A 26,464-nucleotide genomic window follows, 5' to 3' on the forward strand; every position below is an offset into this window, starting at 1 on the left:
ACCTATTTTTTACAAATTTCCTTTAGTAAATTTCCCCCCCTATATCTTAAGAAGTTCATCAGGAGTAAATGCTATCTCATCTTTGGGGTCACTTGCCCTACTTTACAAATATGCTTAAGCAGGTTCTTTAGCATTCAGATCAGCTTCTTTAGCTTTTATGTCTCATAAGTATATCTTTTAAGGATTGCAAGTACTTTCAGCATTGGTCAGAGGTGAGAATGGGCACTCTGAATGATCTGTGGCTATGCAACAAGCATATGTTCTGATGGTTTGGTATCATAGTCAGCATTAACCAATACCCCTTTCACACCAGCCTAATCCAACACTACTAGGCAGCAGGGTTGTTCCCGGGTTCAACCCGGGGACCTGACTGGTGTGAACGGGGTAGGGTATACTTACCCGGGTTTCTGGTCCTCGGTGTGCTGTCCGGCCGGGAATCCACACAGATGGCGTGCGCAAATTACGGGACAGGCGGTAGATGATGATGACGCAGCTCTCCGGCGGCAGTGAGGGCGCCAGAGACATGCGTCATCTTCATCCGCCGCCTGTCCAGTCATTTGCGCTGCCTGTGTGGATCCCTGGCCTGCACGAAGGACCAGCAACCAGGGTGACTATTCAGCAATTTGTGCTGCAGTAGTTCTTTAGTGGGATATGACCAGATGAGGTAGTCTTTGCTCCCCCTCATGGATTATTGAGCCTTGGGTAACCATACTGTATCTAGTTATCCTTCCTAAGACCACTTTGCATAAAAGGAAAACCTTAGTTTTGGAGATACTTTGAACCAGTCATAACAATTTGGCCTTGTCCAAGTTGCTCAGATTAGGCTTGGCCATTTGTCATGCTTCCAAATCAACTCCAAGAATGGTACTGATGAGGTAATGTTCGCATTGCTACCTCACAGCACTAAGCTCTTAGTTTGATTCGCTCCACAGCCCTGTGGAGTTTGTATATTATGTACTTGTGTGGGTTTCCTCTGGGCACTCCAGTTTCCTTTCACAATCCAAAATACATGCTGGAAGGTTATTTGGCTCTTATGACCCTGGTGTTATAGTGAGCGTTTACATGTGTTTAGGGTAGACTAGATGGGTCAAGTGGTTCTTATCTTCTATCAAATTCTAGGTTTCTATGTTACTGACTGCTTATTTGGTGCCTACTATATCCCATCTATTGACAGGTATAATTATAACAAGATAATCAATGTTAGTCACTTCAGCTGTCAATGGTTTTAACATTATGGCTGATGGGTGTATTTAGCTACTATGAAACACTTCTAAAGTGTTACTTTTTCTACACACCTCTATGTGATGTAAATGTATTAAGGTTGCTGGGCAGCAGTACCATTCTGTTACTGTATGCTGCGGACATCACATTATATTTAATCTCCCCTATGAGTCAATTTAATCTTTATTAAAATTTTCAGTCTTTGCTAACTATCTTACAACAAATAACTCTGAGGGTTTTTTACAAACCATCACATAAATATAGTGTTCCTTCTAGGAACTTTGGCGGGCAGGGCACCTCTTCAAAAGGGGGCAACGTGAAGGGGGCGGACCGAGCCCGCTGTCGTCACTATCTTGGGCAGTCCCGGGCAGCCGCCGACACAAAAGGGACGTACCCAGGTTGCACCGTGATGGAAAGGGGCAGGCCTGCCCGCCGCCATCAAGAAAAGGGGCGGACTCGTCCACCGCCATCACAGAAGGGGGCGGGCCCATCCGCCCCCCGAAGGCTTTGCACTGCCAGGGAAGCGCCGGACATCGCTATCTACAGCGGTGCAAGGCTTCCACGGTCTCACATGCAGGGAGGAAGGCATGCTGTTTTAGCGGGGCGCTGCCAGAGAGGCAGGGCGCATTTTGCCCTTTAAAAATCAGGCAGGGCGCAGCGCCACGCTAAAACAACCTAGCGGGAACACTATCAATATGATTCTAATATGTTTTCATTACATAGAAGAGTCTTATTTGAAAATGATGCAGTATTGACTCTGTAATTTTGTCTTTTTATAGCTGCATGAATTACACATAAGTATTTTTTTCCATTTATTTAGATAATAAAAAGGCTTGGAAGAGATAACAATCTTCACAATTACCTACATTTATCTAAAGTATGTGCTGTAGTACTAACATTTATTTATATACTATCTTGGCTTAAGCATCTATTTATATATTTAAAAAGTTACATGATAATTGCAAAACAGGATGAAGTCCAGGATGCAACAAAGTAAAGTTTTAGGCAGGAATTGACCTGTACTTCCTAAAATAAGTCATTTAAACAAAGTAATTGTCTGACTAGCAAAACCTATTCACCTATTCTTTATGTGAGGCAAATGGAAATAAGAAGAATCCAGAGAGTGATTAAGGAAAGGTTTAGGACACTGACCACCAATGTTTAAAGGGCTGTATCTCTGCATTTGCAAATTGCTGTAGCAGCTCTAACGATGCGTACACACGAAGCGATTTGGCAAATGATTCAATGTACATATTTAACGTTTCCCTCTGAGCTCCTGCACAAACGATTTGGTGTCAAATGATGAACGATTGAGAAAACGATTACACATGAACAATTGATCTTTATCCATGGTGGAGGGGAATGGGAATCAGTCAATCAACTTTACCCAATTGTTAATCGTGCATATACATGAAACGATTGGTACACATTGCTAAAGATTGGTCTATGATCTTTGTGAATGCAGGAGAGATCATCGACCTCTACCAATGACTGACGGGTACGCGCATCGTCATCTAGATCGTTCACACACACGGAACGATTTGAGCGACCGGTCGGGAACACCCGGATCTTTTGCCAAAGATGACGGGCAGGGGAACGCGCAGATTTTTATAGGAGTCCCCATAAAAATGCTGAAGACGTCAGTGCCCACCTGAATTCAGCAGATAGTGGCCGGAATAAAAGTCAGTCAAGACCGACTTAGCACAAAGGGGAGAAATCTCATTTGATGGTCAGCGACCATGAATTGATTACTCTCCCCTTCGGCCGCATGCAAGGGTATGTGTTCACGTACACATCCTGCTCACATGCTAGCGAGGGGATCTGGGCTACGGAACAGGTCTGAATCAGGTCCTATGTTGAGGTATCTAGATGCTTTATAAACTCGTGGTCCAAGATTGGGAATGTTAAAGTGTGCTAAGCGCTCGAAGTGATGCACCATGCGACAGACAAAAAGTGCACATGCACTAGGTTGTCATTAACAAAAGGTCAACACATGAAAAGGCCGACATACATTTTCACAATTTTGTGTGAAGGTCGACCTTGTTCCTAACAACGCTTTGGTGTCAACATATTGCCTGTCGACCTAGACACTGTAGATCTTTTCCATCCACACGTCAAGGTTGTCTGTACATGCAGGGCAATGGAGGATATTGGAGGATATTGCTAGCAAGGGCCATGCTCAGTCACTGCTGGCTTTGGCAAGTATGTATGCACTTGCTCATGCCGGCTCCACTGTCGGGTCCCGCTGCCAATGACCGCACTGGGTACACACAATGATTCCTATACTATAGGTTCATCTGTACAAGCACTGAAACCTACCTCAGCATAACAACACAATGGGAGTATGAAAAGCATCTGTATATACATACTGTTAACAACTTAACTACATGCTCAACTTCAAACACAAGATTTGAATTAAATAGCTGTAAAGGGGCATACACACGGGGCAATTTCATTCACTTAGAAATAGAACACCGCTCGCTCCGTATATATGCCCTGTAGTTGGCAATGCACATGTTGCTATCACCCACAGGGAAAGCCAGTGCTTGAACTTGTTTTCCCTAGATCGCAGGGCTTTGCCTATTGAAAAAAGGCAAAGCCCCATTCAGCATGATCGCTCAGCACACAGCATCGCTGGTGCACTGCGATGTTTGCTGAATGATCACGCTAAGCACGCCGCTCAGCCAAAAAGCCGGGTCGCCCCATGTGTACGGGCATAACAGACATTTAATAATAAAGTTAAGTCACAGTAAACTCAACATTCCAACTGGGTAATTACCCAGTGACTGCTGCAGTTCTCCCTGCAAGATGTAAAGTAAACAGATAATACAACAGATAATACCCATGCTTGCATTGCTTTGTAACAATTTTGCACTTATTAAGTTTGCTTATTGACAGACTTGATTTCGGAAACACAAATTCCAGGTCATATTGCTATAATCAATAATATATATATATATATATATATACTTGTTTGGTGTGGCCGAGCACACTGCCCTGTTGCTGTAGCTGGTCGGGTGCCCCGTCAAAGGTTATGTAGACTGTGGCGGGTGTGGACGTAGCACTCCAGACATTGGTATATATATATATACCACTAGTTTCCAAGAGTGTGCTACCAAATAGCAACTAAGTACAATACTTTACAAAAGGTGTAGGACATGCAGGAAGGAAAGAAGAAACAAAGAGGGCCATGCTATTAGAGGGCCATGCCCTACAGATTTGAAAATCAAATTTACAAATTACTTAAGTAAACCCTAATTCCAATCCTGCAGAGAAGGTCACTCACACATATTTACATTCCCAGCACACGTCTGTCTACACAGCTGACTGTGCTAAAAGTCAAATTGTGATAAAAGAGGAGGCCAAATGGAATTATATCAGTGCTTGTTTTACCTGCTTCCAGCTGGGTGACCAAACACAGTTACTATCAGCATTCACAAAGTAAAGTTCAGAACTGAAAGTGGAAAATGTTCATAGTGTAGTCTTGGTGCAATATTTTTTTTATCATAACTTTTCTTTTTAATGGATATTGGGACTGATTCAGATTTGCAAACAATGTTAAAAAAAACAACAACCATGCTGCACTGCAGGTGGGGCTGATGTAACATGTGCAGAGAGATATAGGGGGAGATTTAATAGGATGAGCGAATCAGAAAGTGAGAGATTTGGTAAGAAATCTACAGTTTTTTTAAAGCGGCAATCATTTACACTGCAAAATCACACTGGTTTTGCAGTGTAAATGATTGTCACTAACTCAGGTCACTGATGGCGCCATTTAAGATCTCAATCTGCCTTAAAGTGTAAGGGACGATATGGAGTGCTGGAGGGGACAATCCCATTGGAAACTACATCCCTCATGGTTACTGCAGTTGGGCGAGCCCTCGGATTTACAAAATTTATGGGAGGGGTATTTTAATGATAATGTGGGTTCAACTTCTGCCCCGATGGTTTGGGAATCTTTTAAGGCATTCCTGAGGGGCACTCTTATATCTAAGGTCGCCTCTCTTAAGAAATCGGCTAGAGCTAGGGGCGAGGAGCTAGAGGGGAGGTGTCGGGACCTGGAAATTAGATATTTGGACAATGGCCTGGATGAGACTAGGGTGGAGTGGGACCTGGTGCAGACTGAGTGTGTCTCACATATGGAGGATCGAAATGCCCGTAGTCTCCTATTTAGGTCCCATCGTATATATATGAGCGCTGACAAGACGGGCAGTCTTTTGGCACACCTGGTACACTCAGACCGACCTACAAACTCTGTTGCCCAGATCTATGGATCTGATGGAGTGCTGCAGACCTCCACTGAAAGTATAGCCGAGGCTTTTTTTAATTTCTTTCGGGATCTCTATGGTTCTAGACCGACGTGTTCCCAGGAAGACCTCTGTGGTTACCTGGGACGCATTGACTTATCCACATTATCCACATTATCCACTGAGGCTAGGGCATCTCTGGAGGCCCCTATTGGGGTGACTGAGGAAGAGGTGGTGGTCCGATCCTTCCCGGGGGGAAAGGCCTCGGGTATTGATGGCATACCGGTGGAATTATATAGGTCGAACTTAGATTTCTTTGCCCCCAAACTACTAAATTTATTTAATAGTCTATTTGACCTTGATGTCATGCCAGACTCTATGTCCGAAGCGGTCATAGTGGTCCTGCCCAAACCTGGAAAGGATCCTAACTACCCTGATTCCTATAGGCCGATCTCCCTAATTACAACGGATGCTAAAATTCTGGCAAAAATCCTGGCTATCCGGCTAAATAGTGTGATTTTATCCATAATTCATCCAGGCTTAATGCCTGGTAAGTCCACTTGCACCAACCTGAGGCGCCTATACACGCATATTCAGGCTACCCATCTGGAAGAGACGCACTCTGCTATAGTCTCGTTTGACGCCAATAAGGCCTTTGATTCTGTTGAGTGGCCTTATGTGTGGCAGGTAATGGAACTCATGGGATTTGGCCCTCGGTTTTTAAAATGGGTACAGCTACTATACCTTCGTCCGATGGCCATGATTTCTGTCAACGGCCACACGTCACTCCCCTTCCAGCTGGAGCGGGGCACTAGGTAGGGATGTCCACTCTCCCCTGGTCTATTTGCCATAGCAAAAGAGCCGTTGGTATGTGTGCTCAGAAATCACTCTGAAATAGCTGGACTAACACTGGGACAAAGAACTGATACTGTGGCGCTCTATGCAGACGACCTGTTGTTGTTTCTAAAAGATTATAGGTCATCTATGCCAAGTATTTTACAAGTGATGGAGGAATTTGGGGAGTTTTCGGGCCTTACCGTGAATTGGTCCAAGTCATCTATTATGCCCCTGCGGGGTTCCCCGCCCCTTGACCCGGGAGTCCCTCTTCCGTTGCGCTGGGTCTCCCAGTTCAAATACTTAGGGATCCTTATTACAAATAGAAGCAGTGATTTTATTCCCCAGAACCTAACTCCAATCTTATCCTACATTAAAGACAAAACCCTAGTATGGAGTAGACTGCCCTTAAACGTTCTTGGTAGGGTTAGTCTGATTAAAATGATCATACAACCTAAGGTGCTATATGTGCTGCAGCAAGCACCAGTTTATGTCTCGGCCTCCTTTTTTAGACATCTAAATAGTTTGTTGTCCTCTCTGATATGGGCAAACAAACGCCCTAGGATTAATACACTCACCAGGCCGAGAACAGATGGAGGATTGGCCTTGCCACAATTTAAACTCTATTATCATGCCTGTCAGCTTTCCCACATTAGACTATGGATACAGGATAATGATCAGTCATCACTCCCTGTTGTATTCTTACGTCATATTTGCCCCGCGGTGACACCTCTACAATTGTTGCTGGGTGGCAAGTTGCCCAGATGTGCTCTCCCACTGATCATCCAGGCTGTCAGGATTTGGCAGGAGGTTCAGCGGTTGATGGGTTACACTGGTGTTGACCCGGAGACTCCCCTCTGGCACTCCATACAATTATTTGAAACCACCTATTTATCAGATAGGCGGCTATGGTCGTCTCGGGGGGTGGTGACTATTGGGCAGCTCTATGAGGCCAGTGCATTGAAGTCATTTCAACAGTTGAAGGAGGAGTATGGACTGTCCCAATTTTATTTTTTCAGGTACCTGCAGCTGCGACATGCCCTTGGCACGCAATTTAACAATAGTCCCCCTGTATTGACACCCTCCCCAACAAAGACCTTTGTAGGCAACCTGGGTCAGACTAAGGCAATTTCTTTGACATATTCACTCTTACTGTCCTACTTACATAAAGACTCCCTGCCCACTCTGAAGTCAAAATGGGAGGCTGATATTGGACAAATTGAGGATGAGGAATGGGAGGAGGCGGTGACACTTCCAAAACATGCTACGGTTTTTGCGAGGACCCAGCAAGTGCAATTATTTATACTACATAGGACATACCTGACCCCAATTAAGCTTGTGAGTTTTGGAGGACGGACTACTCCGGACTGTCCCAAATGGCACTCCCTGAAAGGGAGTTTTTGGCATCTTTTATGGGATTGCCCCCTGGTCTCCTCCTTCTGGGCGAGTGTCAAGGGGACCATAGTCTCCACTGGAATCTCGGGTCAGGCACTGACGCCCAAACTGTGCGTGTTAGGTAGTAAGGAAAACACTCCTCTCAATAACACAGAATACCAGTATGTGATAAACCTCTGCTCTCTTGCTAAGGTAGTCATAGCTAGGCATTGGATGGCTGGTTCGGGACCTACATTGGTGGAGTGGAGGGCCCTGGTAAACACTACTGTACAGCATGAAAAATATGTATACATGTCCCGTGGTACCATGCCTAAGTTTGAGAAGATCTGGAATAGATGGATGGAGTCCCCACACTCATCCTCTCCAACTTAATATGAATGGGCGTAATCTCTGGAGTCCACTTGAGATGTGAAACTGAAATAGGGATGTGTCCTGAAAGTATTTTATGCTGTTTAGAGTCGACTACTTATTGCCTATTGTATATTAGGTGATGTTATTCCAATCGATGCTTCTCATATACGTGGTTATACCCCCTAATTGGTACTTGCACGATACCTCTTTTCCCATTATTCTCTCTTTCTTTTTCCTTCTTCCCCTTTTTCTTCTCTTACTTAAGTATTATAAAATGATATTATGGTTTGGATAATTAACAAGTACAGGACTCAGACATTACAGGTTTGACATTCTTTTGTTTGTTTATGTCCAGAGTGTAACACAATATATCTGCTGCTTTTGTATGTGAATTACATCTGTACTCCAACTTGGATATGTGCAAATAATCTTGTATATGATTAACTACAATAATGTGCTACACCGTTCTGTACAATTGTTTTTTTTTTCTATTGTCTAATAAAAAAGACTTTATTAAAAAAAAAGTGTAAGGGACAACATCTGTCAATGCTGGTGATAGCTAGGAGCACAAATCAGCAACATCACTATATGGGATTCATAGGCAGGTTGCTGCCTGGCCTCAACCTCCACCCTCCTGGGATGTGCAGTGCTGGGGAGATAGGCTGCTGCAGCAGCCAGACCTTGGTCTCCCTGCCCAAAGTACCTCTGCAATGGTGGCCCAGGCCTGGGAAAATGGTACCCCCCTTCCTCTTGACGTCAATGCTCCTGCAAACTAAGACCAAGCAGATCTGGGGCATACCTAAATATGCAGAAGACAACTGATTTTTGGGGAAGTCCCCCACCACTCTGAAGAGTAGGTGACTCTCATCCTTCACTAGGAAGCGGGCAAGCTGGTGTGACAATAACAGACAATCATGAGAGGGGTCACAGAAAGGAAGTGGCCCAAAATTCTGCTCGCTTGTAACATACCTACAAATCGCAAATGTTTCGCTGTGTTTAGATGGGGCCTAAAGATGAGCCAGTTCAGCCCTGCTTATGCTTGAATTTGTGGAACCGGATTTTAGGTTTGGGCTGGAAGACTGGCTGATACTAGTGGACTAAAATGGATGTGATCTGGACCACACTGGATTCAAGCTGTGGCTGGACAAAATAGGGTTAGATAGGAGCTGCAAGTATCTTATGAGGTAAAAAGCATTCTAACTGAGGAATACAGTCTTCTGACATGCTCCAAGATAGCATCATGCATGCATTTGTTCGGAGTTTGTATTTTCTCCCTTTGCTTGCGTGGGTTTACTATGGGTATTCCAGTTTCCTCACACAATACAAAAATAGGTACTTATGTATTATCTGGGCTCCCATGTTAAATGCACCCCATTTTTTCATACCCCTACTATCCAACTACACATGGAGTTGATTTTATATAGTGTGGCGAGCGCAGCGAGCCACCGTGCCCGAAGCGTGGCGAGCCCCGCGAGGGGACGCGGTCTCGTAAGAAAAACGGGAGCCCAGATATTACATAAGTACCCAAAAATATACTGGTAGGCTAATTGGCTCCCAACAAAACTAACCTTAGAATGAATGTGTTTTTATGTGTACATGTGGTAGGGAATATAGATTGTAACCTCCACTGGGGCAGGGACTGATTGGTGATTGGTCAAATATTCTCTGTAATGCACTGCAGGATATGTGTGCGCTATATAAAAAACTGTTAATAAATAAATAATTCTGTCACTTCCAGGATGCTAAGCAGGCCCTATGGAATTTAACACACCAAACACAATACATGATCTCTTCTTCAGATAATCCCAACCTTCTAATGAGAACACTGATCAGATACTTGCTCATCTAATTCCAGCTTTCTCATACCTTTAGCTCTGGAAGAATTCAAGGATGTGGGGTTGAATAACTTATTTTCCTTGTTGGACATGCAGTTCCTTTACTCACAGTCCATTCTCTTGAAGTTCATATTTTAAAATCCATTTTTATATATTGCTCTGATTTAACATTTACCTTGAGCACTCTGCCAGTTTTGTTAAAATTTCTCAGCTTGTTTCCTTTACTGATTAGCTTTTTTATCTAGCGGCCCTTTCTTTTTTGTCATATTATGTGATTTCAACATCTTGATTGATGAGCTAAATTCTCCTTCTGCTTGCAAACTACTCTTTATTCAACTTTTCAGTGGCTTTACTTATTGGTTTTACTTTTTGCAAAGAATTTTATTTTGTTCTCTCAACTACAGTATGTTCATATTTTTTTATTCCTTTAACTATAGATTCCTCGCATAAACACCGGCTGATCACTGGTATTTTATCACACCTTAACACAATTAAGCCTTTTTATACAAGTCTTCTCAGTGTCTTCCATTACCTCAGAGCAGGGGATCTACCGTTAGGCAGCTTTAGACAGGTGTCTAGATAACTGAGATTTGGAGGGGGTTGCCACTGTGTCGGCTTACCACTAAATTAAGGATGCCTTTGAGGAAGTCATCCTTGTCTTATTTAATGCAATTGGTGGGTGTGGCACATCTAAGACTCCTCCACACTTTCACTTGAGGTGCAGGAAAGTAAATATTGGTGGCAGTGTGGTGTTGCTGGGATGTGTGAGTAGATTGAATTTCTGCCTAGGGTGCCGATAAGCCTTACACCGCCCTGTCTGACATGCATCTCTGCATCTGATCCAAAAGAGGAGAGGTCTCTACTATTTGCTATCACTTTGTGCAACTTACCCTCAGCTACTCCACTGGTATTTTTCCACCATAAATCAAGCAGAAGGTAATAACTAAAATTTAGAGAAAACTAAAATCGGACCAAAAGTCTGATTACTATCCATCACTCGTCTCTGATGCCCCTTCATGTGTCACTTAACCTACTGAAACCAAAGGATTATCTTCAGTTATACTTTTATTCTCAACACTCCACCTTGTACACTCACCTGTACAATCCATACAGATTGCTTAACAAATGTTGACCTACAGTACTCTGTTTTTTGCCCTTCTAGTCCCTACACTGGCAAACTTTTGCTAACATACAAAGCCATTAACAAGCCACCGCCCTCATTTTAACTTTAAAGATTGAATATGCCTATATTTGTATAACTGGGTTCTGCTCTATGCAGCCATATTTCCGGTTAAGACAAAAACAGGGTCTTATAAAGTGTTTCAAGTAGGAAGGAATACAGCTTTAAAATAAATTTGCAGATGAGGATCTAATAGTTACTGTAATCCTTTTTAACATTCCTTTCTGCATTCCATGAAGATTACAGAGTACTTGGAACTGTTGCATTCTTAATAACATCCTTTAAAAATATCTGGAGTGTGACAAGTCAAATATGTTAAAAGTATATGTATATTAGAGTTCTCATTTAATTGAAATAATACAATATACACTATTTGTAACTTTAAAAAACTCAGAAAACAGTGATTATAGAGTTCAATGAGAATCATTGTTGCAACCAATTGTTCTATAGATTGTAAGCTTGCGAGCAGGGCCCTCCTACCTTTTGACTCTCTGTAAATACTGTTGTATCACTGTCTCCTTTTGTAAAGCGCAACGGAATATGCTGCGCTATATAAGAAACTGTTAATAAATAATCACAAAAGGAATGTTCTAGTGAGGTTACACCATGTACAGCATGCCAGGTTCTATTTTTCACTTATAGTGTACCTATCATATATGCACTGAAGAATGCAGCAATTTTCCTATCCAGCACATATTTTCTACATAGTTTCATGCACCAGAAGCGAGGTAGGAAAAAAGGCAAGTATGTAGAGATAACCTTAAGGCCCCCATACACTAGTCGGACTACCCAGTTTCTCCTGAGCTCCCCGGCAGCTCCTCGGAAAAGCTCACTATTGACTTGACACTTGATGTGCAATTTTTTACATAGGATAAATCGATTTATCCCATGTAAACTTGAGAGTAGCTGTGGGTGCAGGAGAGTTAAAAATAAAACAACTTGCAGCCAGTCTGCAGTGTCCAGGAAGTGCTGAACGGCAGAATTTTCTTTTAATTCAAAAGACAGGCCAGCTGTTGACCAATGGCCAGCCTTTCTTTCGACATTTAAAAAAAAAATTCCACCGCCATTGGCTCCGTGCAGCGCTTCCCGGACACTGCGGATAGCCCGCTGCGACGCTGTACGATCACTAACCCCTCCCCCCCCCGGCACTCAGCACAGCCCGGACCCCACCCCTGCCTGCCCTTCACATAGGTGTGCGCCAGCAGTGCTTCACCCCTGGCACACACCTATGGATCAGACCCAACACATTGTGGGCGCTAAACAGCACCCGTGATGTGCTGCTGATGGGTCCAATACGATAGATTGAACCTGCAGCAGGTTCAGACTCGATGCACTCAGGACCGCGCATCGGTTGGATGGGTTATCAAACACATCCGATTTGGCCCGATTTCTCGGCGCTATCCTTCGGGATCAGATAAAAGTCAGCCATATCAGATAAGTGTATGGGCAATTACAGTTTCCCCAATACAGGGAAGATAAAACTCCTTTTTCTAGGGGAGCAATACTATTTCCTATCCTATACAAATTCCTTGTACTCCACATAATTGGTTAAGCAACTACTGTTTAATCATATTTCATCCAACAGAGAAATCGCTCTTTTTTGCTTCCATTAATTAACAAAACAAGGGAGTGAACACAAATATAATGTATTATTTACAATTAACACAAACCTTTAGCGTGGTTTTATTTATTTGACCCTACAAATTAGTTTGAGTTAATCAGTGGTATGAATTCCCCCAAAACCCAACTGATTCCACGTTACAAGAAAATAAATAAATAAATATAGATGATATTTTTACAATTCTAATTAACCAATTTGCATTTGGCAATGATATCCGAAAACAGGCACTTAGAAATACGGCACCTATTATGTCAATATCAGGCTGCCGCAGGCGTAACTCTGAGAGGCAACGGATTCATCTGCTGCCGGACTCCTGCTCCCAAGGGGGCACCTCTCCTCCCCTGCAAGTTTGAATCACTTAACTGAAAGCCATTGAAATCTCTTCTGTGACTGACTCCCCTCCTAACATCATGTGTCACCCCCTCTTTTTATCTTGCCTCCAGACAACTGGGACAAACTTACACCACTACTGCCGCATCTGGTAGTGTTTCTTTGCGATTTTAAAATAGGTTTTTAATACCTACCGGCAAATCCTTTTCACAAAGTTTACATGGTATACTGGGTTCTCAATACATTGAGGAAGAAGAGGTCCGCCGCAGGAGACAGGTACATAGAACTCTTTACAGTGGGTATACTGGCTCCTCCCCTCTACTTCCTCCTCCACCTCAGTTAAGGAAAAACTGTGCCCGAGGAGAATGAACGTATGTGAGGTAAGGATATAAGTATATGTGAGTGCGGTGAGATTCATACCAGCACACCCTTAAACATTTATAATTGGTAAATAAAACCGTTAACTCCTTGTAGAATACTAAAAGCAAATATCACCTAAGTGACAACATAGGCAACAAGCCAAAATACGTCACCCCTTGAAGTGGACAACCAGATGCAGTAGTAGAACTCCGCACAGAGGCGGGTTCCCAGTATACCATATGAACTTCGTGAAAAGCACGTAGTAAAGCAGGTATTAAAATCCTATTTTCACTATCATTCATATGGTATACTGGGTTCTCAATACATTGGGGATGTCCCAAAGCTTCCAGAAAGGGGGGGGACGTGCGTAGACTGCTGCAGCACCGCCTGCCCAAACTGAGTATCCTCTTTGGCCAAGGCATCAAATTTGTAAAACTTTACAAAAAAGCGCGTTGAACTGACCAAGTAGCTGCTCTGCATAATTGCAGAGCCGACACACCCCGAGCAGCAGCCTAGGATGCGCCCACCGCTCTTGTGGAATGAGCCTTTTTAGAAGATGGTACCGGTTAGTCAGCCGCTCCATAAGCCTGAGGAATAGTAGCACAAATCCAACATGCAATAGATTGCTTTGAGGCTGGCAAACCCTTTTTCTGGGCATCATAAAGCACAAAACGACAATGTCTTGCGTAGCCTGGCCGTTCTACCAACATAGGCCTTAAGCACTCGAACCACATCCAGGGATTCCGGAATCCCAGAGTGACCCTCACTAGATGGAACCACACTAGCCTGGTTCAGATGGAAGCCGACAACCTTCAGCAAGAACTGCTGTTTTGTTCTCAGTTGAGCCCTATCTGCGTAAAACACCAGATAAGGACTCCTGCAAGATAAAGCACCTAACTCTGACACACATCTAGCTGACGCTAGTGTTTCAAACAAAGACTACTGCAGGAACTGTAAGACCACATCAAGGTCCCAGGGAGCCGTAGGTGGCACAAAGGGGGTTGAATCCTCAAAACTTCCTGGAGAAAGTTCTGTACTTCCGTAATGCTAGCCAATTTCCTTTGAAAGGAAATGGAAAGAGCCAAAATCTGTACTTTCAGGGGACCGAGCCATAGACCCAGGTCCAAGCCTGACTGCAGAAATCGTAGAAAACGATCCAATTTAAAATCCGCAGGTGGAAACAAATTAGTTTCACACCAGGCTACATACTTTCTCCTGATCTTATGGTAATGTGAAGTCGTCACCGGTTTCCTTGCCTGGGTCATGGTAGAAATGACAGAAGCATGAAGGCCTTTCCTGGCTAAAATCTGCCTCTCAACCTCCAGGCCGTCAAACGAAGCCGCCTTAAGTTCTGGTAAACGAATGACCCCTGAGTGAGCAGGTCTACTACGAGAGTCAGATGCCATGGGGTCCCCACCACCATGGCCTGAAGATCTGCGTACCACACCCTTCGAGGCCAGCTAGGGGCCACCAGAATTGCATCCACTCCTTGGCTTCAAATTATTTTTAGCATGCAACAGTAATGGGAGGAAACAGGTAAACCAGGTTGAACAACCAAATCGTCGTTAGTGCATCGACTGCCACTGCCTGAGGGACCCTGGACCTGGAGCAATACTTTTCCACCTTCTTGCTGATCCTCCAGCTGGTAGCCTTGCAAAATAAGATCTGTGACCCATGGACAGGAATTCTCCCACACCTGGCTGAACAACAACAGACGTGCCCCCACCATGAGTAAGTCTCGTGGGGGGTGTAGCACGTCATGCTGAGGGCTTTTGGGACACTGCACCTGAGCTGCGGTCTAAAGGTGCAGAGGACCCAGACTTTCTAAATTTACCATGCTTGCCTCTGTTAGCGTTAGAGCCACCTATCACCTTGAGGCGAAATTTGCCGGTCCGAAAGGACTGCTGACTCTGGCCTGAAAAGGGCCGTCTGGGCTGGCTAGAGGCCGTTGGGAGAAAAGTGTATTTTCCGGCCGTAGCTTTAGAAATCAACTCATCCAGCTCTTTACCAAAGAGGCGTTCTCCCATCAAAGGAAGGTTCTCCACACTGCGTTTGGAGTCAGCGTCAGCAACCCACTGACGCAGCCACAGAGCCCTGCGGGCGGACACCGCCATGGCCGAGTTACACGCATTAATAGCGCTAACCTCCTTTTGAGTATCACAAAGCACCTTAGCCACATCTTGTATGTGACGGAGGGAATCAGCCACCTAGGCCGTGGACCTCTCTCCCAACAATCCCTCTTTGATTTGGGTCGCCCAGGTATGAATGGACTGAGTGTACCATCTAGCGTTTTATCCACTGCATCCTTAAGTGTGCATACACTGCATCCTTAAGTGTGGAAGTCCCAGGTACCGGGAGCACCATCTTTTTAGACAAACGGGACATAGAAGCATCTACCACTGGAGGCTCCTCCCACACCTGCCTGCCGGCGGCACCAAAGGGGAAAGCGTTTGGAAACCTGAAATATCTTGTCAGAATGTTTCCAAACCGATTTGAAAGCATCTTCCAAATCACCCTGTTCAGGGAATACCACATCCTGCTTTTTCTGAGACACAAAAAAGTGATCACCTTCAACAGGTGCAGCCAGAGGCAGATCAAGGACTTCTCTTATGGCCAGTATTAAGGACTCAGACCCCTGTAACACCGACTGAGACCCCTGGGATCCTGGTTGTGTGTCATCAACATGCTCCCCAGCTTCAGCAGCCTCCTCCTCAGAGTCAGGCTTTACTGCAGCTACATTACGTTTGCGTGACAGTTCACCCACGGGAGTGAGAATGTCCACCCTTGCAGAAAGGACAGTTATTATTATAATTTTATTTATAAGGCGCCACAAGTGTTTCACAGCGCCGTACAAAGGAACAATACAGGGAGACAAAGCTTGGCATAACATTGAATAAATAACAAAAATACAGTACAAATAAATAGCGCCACAGATCAATACACATTACAGCTTAAATGTAAGTAGTGAGGACTCAATCAACATACAACTAGAGGCTTGATGCCAATGATGGAGAGGAGTATGCAGACAAAGATGGTCACTGAGTGTTGGAGTATAGGAGAGCTGTGAGTGAAATGTGAAGAGAAGAAGGCTTTGACAACAGGAGGGAAGAGGGCCCTACTCGGAGGAGCTTACAATCTAGTAGGGGGAGAAAGACAGATTACAAGAGGTGCAAGCAAGTGGGTGGTGGTAAGATAGCAGGATGTAAACAGGCAAGGGGTCGGAGAACCATCTGGTTTATGCAGTGGAAGGGTACGCTTTGATGAATAGGTGAGTTTTCAGTGCCCGCTTGAAGCTTTGCAAGGTTGGGGAGAGTCTAATGGAGCGAGGGAGTGCGTTCCACTGAAGGGGTGCAGCACGGGCAAAGTCCTGTACTCTAGCATGGGAAGCACTGATCAGGGTGGAGGAGAGACCACAGTCGTCAGCCGACCGTAGAGGGCGGGAGGGTGTATGAATGGAGATGAGGTTAGAGATATATGGAGCAATGGAATTAGAGATGGCCCTGTATGGGAGTGTGAGGTGTTTGAAGAGGATTCTGTAGGGGAATGGAAGCCAGTGCAGATTTTGTTGAAGGGGAGTGGCAGTTAAATCCTGCTGCACTCTGTGTCTGCAGTGCATTTCCAGTCAGTTAAGTGGACACAGATTCCAGCATACTTTTAATGCTGCTTGCTCAGGGAGGTTCCTGTGAATCTCCTTGTGATCCCCCATCCAATTGTGGGGGAATACCACTGAACTATGGAGACCCCCCAATAGTCTTGGGTGACATACATTGTTCATAAGTGACTTGTGAATTAGATGCAGGAGCAAACTTAGTGCAGCAAACCAGGCAGGTTAACTTTCTAACCATTGTAGAAAAGGTATCACCCCACAACACACACAGTAAAACACCAAACAGTCAGGGCAGTATTCAATGTCCCTAATCACGATGTGCAGCGAATCCTGTTTAGGATTCGCTGCACATTTGCCATGTTCCGGAGGGCTGAAACCATCGCTGACACAGTATTCAATGAGGCAGGGGCTCGCTGCCCCTGACCGCGAATGTGAACCCCTGCGGCGGACGCCACAGGGAGCCTGAGGACGGCCGCAGGCAGGGAGATGGAAGTCTCCCTGCCTGCCCCAGAACGTATGTGGGGGGGGAGGTGGGCTCCCCGGGAGCTAGGCAGCACAGGCTGCCCCCCGGGAGAGCCAGCAGGGGACCGGGTATTCACTGCACCCGGTCGTGCATATGTAATGATCGGGAGCAGTGAATATATGAATATCTAATGAGCGATTCTCGGCTCCCGGCCCCTGCTGGCTGCTATGTGTCAAAAAAGCACATAGCTGGCTGCTATGTGTAAGCACATGAATAAAAATAGCATGCCCCTTCTCAGAATAAAATTCCTGATTTTTTGACGCCAAATGTAAAACAACAACAACTTTATTGTAAAAGTTCACTTTCCACTTCACCATGAAAAGATGGCGATTTGCTACACGGCGACACGCGGTGAAAATCACTTAGAAAGATGGCGAGAAGTGCACGTTGAATAGGGTGATTCACTTTCTGACCCAAAAAAATCACTTTCCAACGCGAAAATAGCACAAATCCGCCATGAAACAGGGCAAATTATCCTCATTGAATACTGCCCTCAGAGTCAGTGTGAAGTGTATAGAAGCTACGTGAAATCTCTACCACTTAATGTGTGCCCAGTAATGCTTAACAAGCAAGTGGGGAAAGGACTCTGAGATATTGGGGAGATCAGCACACCCTTAACCTGAGCTCCCAGATTGAGGAGCTGGTTAGTAGATATAAATACACAAAGCAAATATCTATATAAGTATGTGCAAGGCTATAATCACTGCAATGAGCGTTTTATAAGCTCAATGTCACTTGCTGTCTGCTGAAGTTCTCTTCCACCCATTCTGGAGCTGCCAGTACAGAGTGTCTGCTGCTGTATAATGGTGCCCAAAGCATGCAGAGAGAAGCAGGAAATTAGTGCCAAAGAGCTGTGTCCCCACTCTGAGTTAAGCCCTTCCCCTTACAAGGGCGCTGGTGATTTTACTAATCTATATACTGGCGCTGTTGCTATTCCTAGAAAACACTTTAACATCTGCCCTGATGGTCCAGAGGCAGTGTAAAGCATCCAGTGTGGGCAGGGGGCTGTTCGGAGTCCCCTCTAGTGGTGTACCCCAGGGTAACACGATGAGCGACCATATTGCCAGCGATTGGAGTTTGACAGAGGCTGCTGTTGTGAAAGGGAGATAGTGGATGACTGAGAAGGCAAGGGTAACATGGAGATCGTAGTACTCAGATAAGTCACAATGGGTGCTTTTTGACAAGTCATGTTAGGTTCATGTTCATAGAATAATGAAGCTTTCAAAGAAAAAAAAACACCTTATCTACTGTGAAACATCGCCGGGTGCGCGCTCCCGTTTTTAGCCCGCTTATATTCGCTGGTCGCAGGAGCTTGCTCCTGCTACCAGCTGATTCCCTCTGCGACTCCCCTGGCAGAGGTTCCCTTTCATCAGCGACCATCTCTGGGCAATATATATCGCCCCGTGTGTACACAGCTTTTGTATACACATGGCCAGAGACAAAACTGGCCAACCAGACCTGTCTTCGCTGTTACACTTTGTAAACATGCACAATTCACGTGACAAACAAGTCTGTTTTTTTGTAATTTACTTAATTTAGTATATTGTACCCAAACGGTTTGACTTACTTTCTTTCAGTCTCTGGCGTAGATACTGCACTGTTAAATCCAACAGAATCCTAAAGAGAGAAAAAATGATTTTAGTATATTTGTCTCAGCAGTGGGGAAAATAGGATATGAATTATAATAATTAAAGAGATAGGGGGGAATAATTTTTTGTACTTACTTCAATTTGGGAGCACAGCTGTAATGACGTGGAGCCGGCATCAGATTTCTCCTAAAGCAGAACATATGCTAGTTACTCACGAGGTATCATGAAACATGGCATATTTCAGTGAGCAAAGACATTGACAATATCAAAGACACAAATCAGGTCAGTGCATAAGTAAGATCACAGGGGTCCACACCTTATCTACTGCCTTATACTTATGTATTTTGGCAGCTGAGCATGTAGAGGAAGCAATCAGAAAATGCTGCAGAAAACCACCCATCTGGAGTTTCAGAATCTCTCTAAAGCAGGGGTGGGGAACCTCCGGCCCGCGGGCCGGATACGGCCCCCGCACCCTGCTTGTCCGGCCCGCCCATCCAGCTGCATATTTTATTGTTTAACAGCCACCCGCCTGCCTGGCTATATTACTGCAGTAATATAGCTGTGCGGGGGGCCGCTGATTAATCAGTAATATAGGCGGGCGGGCGGTGGGCTGATTAAGCTTGATTCAGCCTCCCGCCCGTCCGCCTATATTACTGATTAATCGCAGCCGCCCGCCCGCCGAGCAAGAATCCGATTCCTACCTCATCAGCCGCCCGCTCGCCCGCCCACCCACATGGATGGATGACTGCTGCGGGGAGATGTTGAGAACCAGCGCCCGCCAATCACAGTGGCTGTGGATGTGATGCGTCCACAGTGATTGGCGGGCGTGATGCGGGTGGTAGGGAGGGAGACTGGTCGCGTGGATCAGTGCATGGGCGGGAGCATCCTACAACAGCCGCAGCAGCAGCCATGACGCTGTGCTGCCACAACTAAAACTGTTAAAAGGTAAATGCTGCTCCTCTCACCCTCCCTTCCCCAGTGACTGACAGATCCAGGGGTTGTCATTTACCCCTGGATTTACACCCAAACAGGTTTATGTGATTATCATAATCAGAGATAATCACATAAACCTGTTTGGGGGTGACACTGCCACTTTTTCCACTTTTTATGAGTAAATGACAACCCCTGGATTAATGCTGTGCATTAATTAGCCAGTCCTAGTGTCTCTGGCCACATGTATATGCCGCTGCCCTGTGTATAATGCCCACATGTATATGCCGCTGCCCTGTGTATAATGCCCACATGTATATGCCGCTGCCCGTGTGTATAATGCCCACATGTATATGCCGCTGCCCTGTGTATAATGCCCACATGTATATGCCGCTGCCCTGTGTATAATGCCCACATGTATATGCCGCTGCCCTGTGCATAATGCCCACGTGTATATGCCACTGCCCTGTGTATAATGCCCACGTGTATATGCCGCTGCCCTATGTATAATGCCCACGTGTATATGCCGCTGCCCTGTTTATAATGCCCATGTGTATATGCCGCTGCCCTGTGTATAATGCCCACGTGTATATGCCGCTGCCCTGTGTATAATGCCCACGTGTATATGCAGCTGCCAGTGTGTATAATGCCCACGTGTATATGCAGCTGCCCTGTGTATAATGCCCACATGTATATGCCGCTGCCCTGTGTATAATGAACACGTGTAAATGCCGCTGCCAGTGTGTATAATGCCCACGTGTATATGCCGCTGCCCTGTGTATAATGCCCATGTGTATATGCCGCTGCCCTGTGTATAATGCCCACGTGTATATGCTGCTGCCCTGTGTATAAAGCCCACATGTATTTTTAAGTTGATCATTTTTATATGGCCCCGGACGGGTTTTCAAATTTTCCAAATGGCCCTCCGTAGAAAAAAGGTTCCCCACCCCTGCTCTAAAGCCCCGTACACACGGGGGAGATATATGCTCAGCCATATATTGCTAGCAATATATGGCTGAGCAATATATTGCCCAGTGTCTCCTTTTCATCAGCGACCAGAGATGGTCGCTGATGAAAAGGAACCTCAGCCGGCGGTGCCGCAGAGGTAATCAGCTGGTCGCAGGAGCAAGCTCCTGTGACCAGCGATTAGAATGGGGCAGAAAACGGGAGCGCGCACCCGGCGATTTATTGCCGGGGCACACTTCCATCACTGGCAATATGGTCGCCTGCAACCATATTTCCAGCGATTTCAGCCCCTATCGCCCCTGTGTGTACCCAGCTTTAGATTGCTGTTCTGGAATTAACCCCTTCATGACAGAGCCAGTTTTTGCCTTCCTGACAGAGCCCTTTTTTTCAAATCTGGCATGTATCACTTAAGTGGGGATAACTTTTTTTTGCTTTTACTTATCGTCGATACAGTCTGTGTTTTTTTGTGAAAAATACCAAAATGTCGTAAAAAAATGGAAAATTTTGCGATTTGCAAAATGTTAAATTTTCTGCTTGTGAGACAAATAATCTTACCACTCAAAATAGTGAATAACTAACATAGACCATATGTCTACTTTATGTTGCCATCATTATTTCAACCTCATTTTCATTTTTTTGGACACTAGGAGGCTTAAAATATGAATAGCAAATTCTCAAATTTTCAAGAAAATTTCAAACTCTGATTTTTTTAGGGACCAGGTCAGTTATGATGTGACTTTGAGTGACTTGTATGTGAGACACCCCCATAAATGATGCCATTTCAAAAACTGCACCCCTCACAGTATTCAAAACAGCATTTTGGAAGTTTGTTAACCCTTTAGGTGTTTCACAGGAATTAAAAGAAAGTGTAGGTGAAATTTCAAAATTTCCTTTTTTTTGCAGATTTGCAATTTTAATACATTTTTCTAAGGAACACAGTAGATTTTACTAGAGAAATGTGACTAAAAATTGATTCCCCCAATTCTTTGGTTTTCATAAATATCCTATATGTGGCCCTAGTGTGCACGGTGACCAAACCACAGGCTTCATAATAGAAGGAGCACCTACTTGATTTTGGAGCCTCCTTTTTATGAGATTATTTTTTAGGCACCATGTAGGTTTCTAGGCACCATAAGATGCTAAAAGTTAGGTACCCCCCCACAAGTGACCCCATTTTGCAAACTACACCCTTCAGGGAATTCATCTAGGGGTATAGTGTACATTTCAAACCCCCAGGGGTTTCACCAATTGTGGTACAACTGGGCAGTGAAAATGAAAAAAATTAATTTTTCATTTTCACAGCTCAGTTGTATCAAAATTGGTGAAACCCCGGGGGGTTTGAAATGTACACTATACCCCTTGATGAATTCCCTGAAGGGTGTAGTTTGCAAAATGGGGTCACTTGTGGGGGGGTTCCACTGTATGGGTGTTTCGGGGGTCATTCAACCAGAATCTGTGCTGCAAAATCCAAAAATCACTCCTTCCCTTCTGAGTCCTGCCATGCACCCAACTGGTATTTTTTGGTCACACATGAGGCATTGCCGTACTCGGGAGAAATTGGGGCACAGATTTTGGGGTGCTTTGTCTCCTTCATTCCTTGTGAAAATGAAAAATTTTGAGCCAGATCTGCATTTTTGTGTAAAAAAATGTAATTTTTTACAGAAAAATGCAGTTCTGGCTCAAAAAATTTTATTTTCACAAGGAATGAAGGAGACAAAGCACCCCAAAATCTGTGCCCCAATTTCTCCCGAGTACGGCAATGCCTCACGTGTGACCAAAAAATACCAGTTGGGTGCATGGCAGGACTCAGAAGGGAAGGAGTGATTTTTGGTGGTGGAATGAATGGTGGGTGCTATGTCGCATTAGCAAGACCCCCGAAGCACCAATACAGTGGAACCCCCCCACAAGTGACCCCATTTTAGTCACCAGCTTTGGGAGGGGGGCTGGCGCTGCGGCTGGCGGGGGGGTGGGAGGGGTGCTGGTGCTGCGGCAGCCGGGTGGGTGGGAGGGAGGGAGGGGGGCTGCCGGGTGGGAGGGGGGGGGGGCTGGCGATCGGTGGTAATCGGTGCGGTATATACACACACACACACATATATATATATATGTGTGTATATATATATATATATATATATATATACACAAATATATATACACACACATATATATATATATATATATATATATATATGTGTGTGTGTGTGTATATATATATATATATATATATATATATAAATATATTTTTTCAGTGCATACTGTACATTTAATTTTTAACTTTTTCTGCAGCTTGATGCTGCTGCTGCTGCGGGGGGGAGGGGGGAGGAGGGCAGCGCTGCGTGCGCTCCAGACGCTCCGGGGGAGCCGGGGGAGCTGCTGCTGCTGCCGGGTGAGTGCCCGGCGGGTTCGAGGGGGGCTGCACATCGGTGGTGATCGGTGCTGTACTTGACAGCACCGATCACCAGTGAATCCCTGTGTTACCGAGCGGCTTAGCCGCCGGTAACACAGGAAACGCTGTGAATGGCTGTTCAGATTTGAACAGCCAATCACAGCGATCGCCGACCGGGGGGGGCACCCCTGCCCCCCCTGGGCGGCGAGGGGGGATGTCTGCTGTCAGGGACAGCAGACATCACCTAACTGTCACTGCGTCTCTAGACGCAGTGACAGTTAGAAGTCATGACGTATATATACGTCATGTGTCGGGAAGTACTTCCCGACCATGACGTATATATACGTCAAATGTCGTGAAGGGGTTAATTATGATTGGGGCAATGTCCTGATCCCCCTACAGCTGTGTCAGGGAATCGGGAATATACAACATGATGAAAAAATTGCATATTCACAGTGCATTTTTAAAGGTGTTTCATTTCCCAGATTCCCAGACGAATCATTGACCATCGTTCGTGGATGATCTGTTGATCAGCAGTGCCAGCAGGTTGTGGAATTGCAGTGGCTGATGTTTGGGGGCCATTACACATCCCATTGAAGTTTAGGTATTATGATGTGATCTAGGTCATGTAGAAATTTACAAAGCACTAGATAATAGTATCAGCAAAATTCTGAAGAAAACCTTGCATGCTAACTATTAAATATTTGGAGCTTGAAATGTATCAAATTCATGAACTCTTTATTTTCTCTCTTATAGTATGAGTTGGTTAGGTTTATTAATCACAACAAATCGAGAATAGAGACAATTTTGTGTGTAAAAAAAAATAACTGCAGAATAGGAGAGCAAAATAGGGGACAATAAAAGATGAATGCCAAAAAAAAAAAAACACCTTCAAAGATTTTTGCATATCTTCTCCTAAAGAGAATAGAAAAATCTAATGTTTTAACTCCACAAGCTCCTCTGCCAATAACTCATTTCGCCCTAAACCCAGTAACCTGGACAAATATTGTAATCTCTGTACATGGGACTTAAAGATGGTTTACCATAGTGCAGTGGATGTATTGCACTCTGTTGTAAAACTGGTCCACTGCAGCAATGGAATGCCACCATAAACAAGCCTAATGCCACCATCAGGGGAAAAAAAGGTTTAAAACCTTAAATAATGTCAACTCCTTATTGCCGCTTATCCTGGTATTAAATTATGTGTTCCCTTAATTGAAAATTTTCATATTCAGAGAGAGGGGCTCGACATGAACCTAGACTAGCAATGTGTAGAAGACAAGTTAAAACTTTAAACTTTAGAGACTGGTTGTGCTGCTGCACATGAATATCCCTCTCTGGTAATTACTGCAAACCGTATCCCATATTCTACATTAAGGGGGATATTCAATGTTTAGGTCAGGGCGGTCGAGCTTGCTCGACCGCCGTGACCCTGTCCCGTTCTCGGTCAGCTTGACCGAGAACATGCAGGCGGGATTCAATGTCCCGCCTGCCGGGGAGTGAGAAGGGGGCGTGGCCGCGAGTTGCGGCCGGAAAGAGGCGAGCTGCAGCCGGCAGCTCGTCACTTCCCGGCCGTTCTCGGCAGAACAAGCCCAACAGCTTGTGAAGTCGGGCTCGTTCTGCCGAGAAACCCTGCTCAATGCTGTCAGGAAGACAGCATTGAATAGGGCCCGGCGACCATCTCCCCCGTGGGGAGATGGTCGCCGGCGATTGAATACCCCCCTAAGTCATTCCATATGAAGATTTTTGGACATAAACGGTAAAGGATATCTGTGCAGAACTAAGAGAAAATTAACATTTTCCATTCTCAAACAAACCTCTTAATCTGCTCTCACCTGTAAAAATGTTGCCGCACTTGGGATTTTCCACACTTTCCTGCTATGGTCTATTATTTTAACTTCTAGCCCTTTACCTATTTACCAAAACATGTATGTTTCAGTGCATGTGTTCTGCAATTACAAATGTCACCTATTACACATTCCTAATGCCTGACATGGTTATTTTGCTATAATAAACAGGCCAACCTACATATGTAAGGAATGCATTTAGTAACGTACAGCTTCTGAAGTAATGGCACAATATGAATCTACCATTTGTGAATAAACACTATAAAACGATTCTTACATGACAAATGGGTCCATTATTTTGTACCTACTGTATGTACTTTATTAGTAGCATTTCTTTTGATTATTAATATTACTTTTTCATTAGCAATGGAAATAAACACAGAGCTACAGGCAAGAACAGCCCATGATGCAGGAAAGATAAATCTATATTAATTACAGAAGCAGAAACAACCACCCACATCTGGATTTGGAACCAGCTGCATCTAATGCTTTAGAAAACAAAGTATAACAATAGCTTTACCAATTTTACATTTTCATTTTCTCTCGGCTCACCATTAGGCACTGAGCTTCTCCGTAACTTTGCAGCTCTACAAATGGGTCCACTGAATAACATTTTTTTTTTTTTTTTTTTTTTTTTTTAATATTTTTATTTTCCGTTTACGGTACAAAATTTTACAAATATACACAGAAATAACATACAGACATACAACAATACATTACATATCAACATCTTGGCATGTGCGATTGCAGTACCTTCTCTCTAATATTTCTGCTATCTCTTCTATTCCATCCTATAACATCAAAGGTGATAACTTTCCCATGCGTCAACAAAACATAATTCATAAAATACATAATAATACATATTTGTTCCAGTATTTAGCAGCACTCCCCCATCTAGGTTCTAATTCAAAATCCGTCTCAACAACCCAGTAATTTGTTTATAACACATGTAGCCCATTTCCCATTACTGAAATAAGGCATCCTGTGGAATGAGCTAAATCTTGTCAAAAAAAAAAAAAAAAAAAAAAAAAAGGGGGGAGGATGGGAGGGGAGGAAACATTGCACCACTTATCTATTTGATTGCTATTTTAACATACTATCATCCTTAGTCCTAATTTCAGAAGGTTGTGTATATCTATTTTATCCAACATTCAACAGTGATTATTTACAAAACATTATTTCCACCATGTGTTATATCTGTGATAAATGGTATTAACCCATCTAGGTATCTTATACACTCTTATC

General features: G+C 44.4%; 1 protein-coding gene across 5 annotated transcripts in view; it reads right to left on the reverse strand.

The window, feature by feature from the left end:
• SASH1 (SAM and SH3 domain containing 1) overlaps positions 1–26,464 on the reverse strand; it is an 893,545-nt gene that overhangs the window by 101,157 nt on the left and 765,924 nt on the right. For all 5 annotated transcript variants that reach the window (XM_083176523.1, XM_083176527.1, XM_083176526.1 and 2 more), the window contains exons 3-4: positions 19,229–19,279; positions 19,072–19,121 (exon numbers count right to left, since the gene is read on the reverse strand). In XM_083176523.1, coding sequence (XP_083032649.1) covers positions 19,072–19,121; positions 19,229–19,279 — 101 coding nt within the window. The remainder of the gene's footprint in view (positions 1–19,071; positions 19,122–19,228; positions 19,280–26,464) is intronic.

The sequence above is a fragment of the Crinia signifera genome, chromosome 3 (genome assembly GCF_055691185.1).
Source record: "Crinia signifera chromosome 3, ASM5569118v1, whole genome shotgun sequence".
Taxonomy (NCBI): Eukaryota; Metazoa; Chordata; class Amphibia; order Anura; family Myobatrachidae; genus Crinia; species Crinia signifera.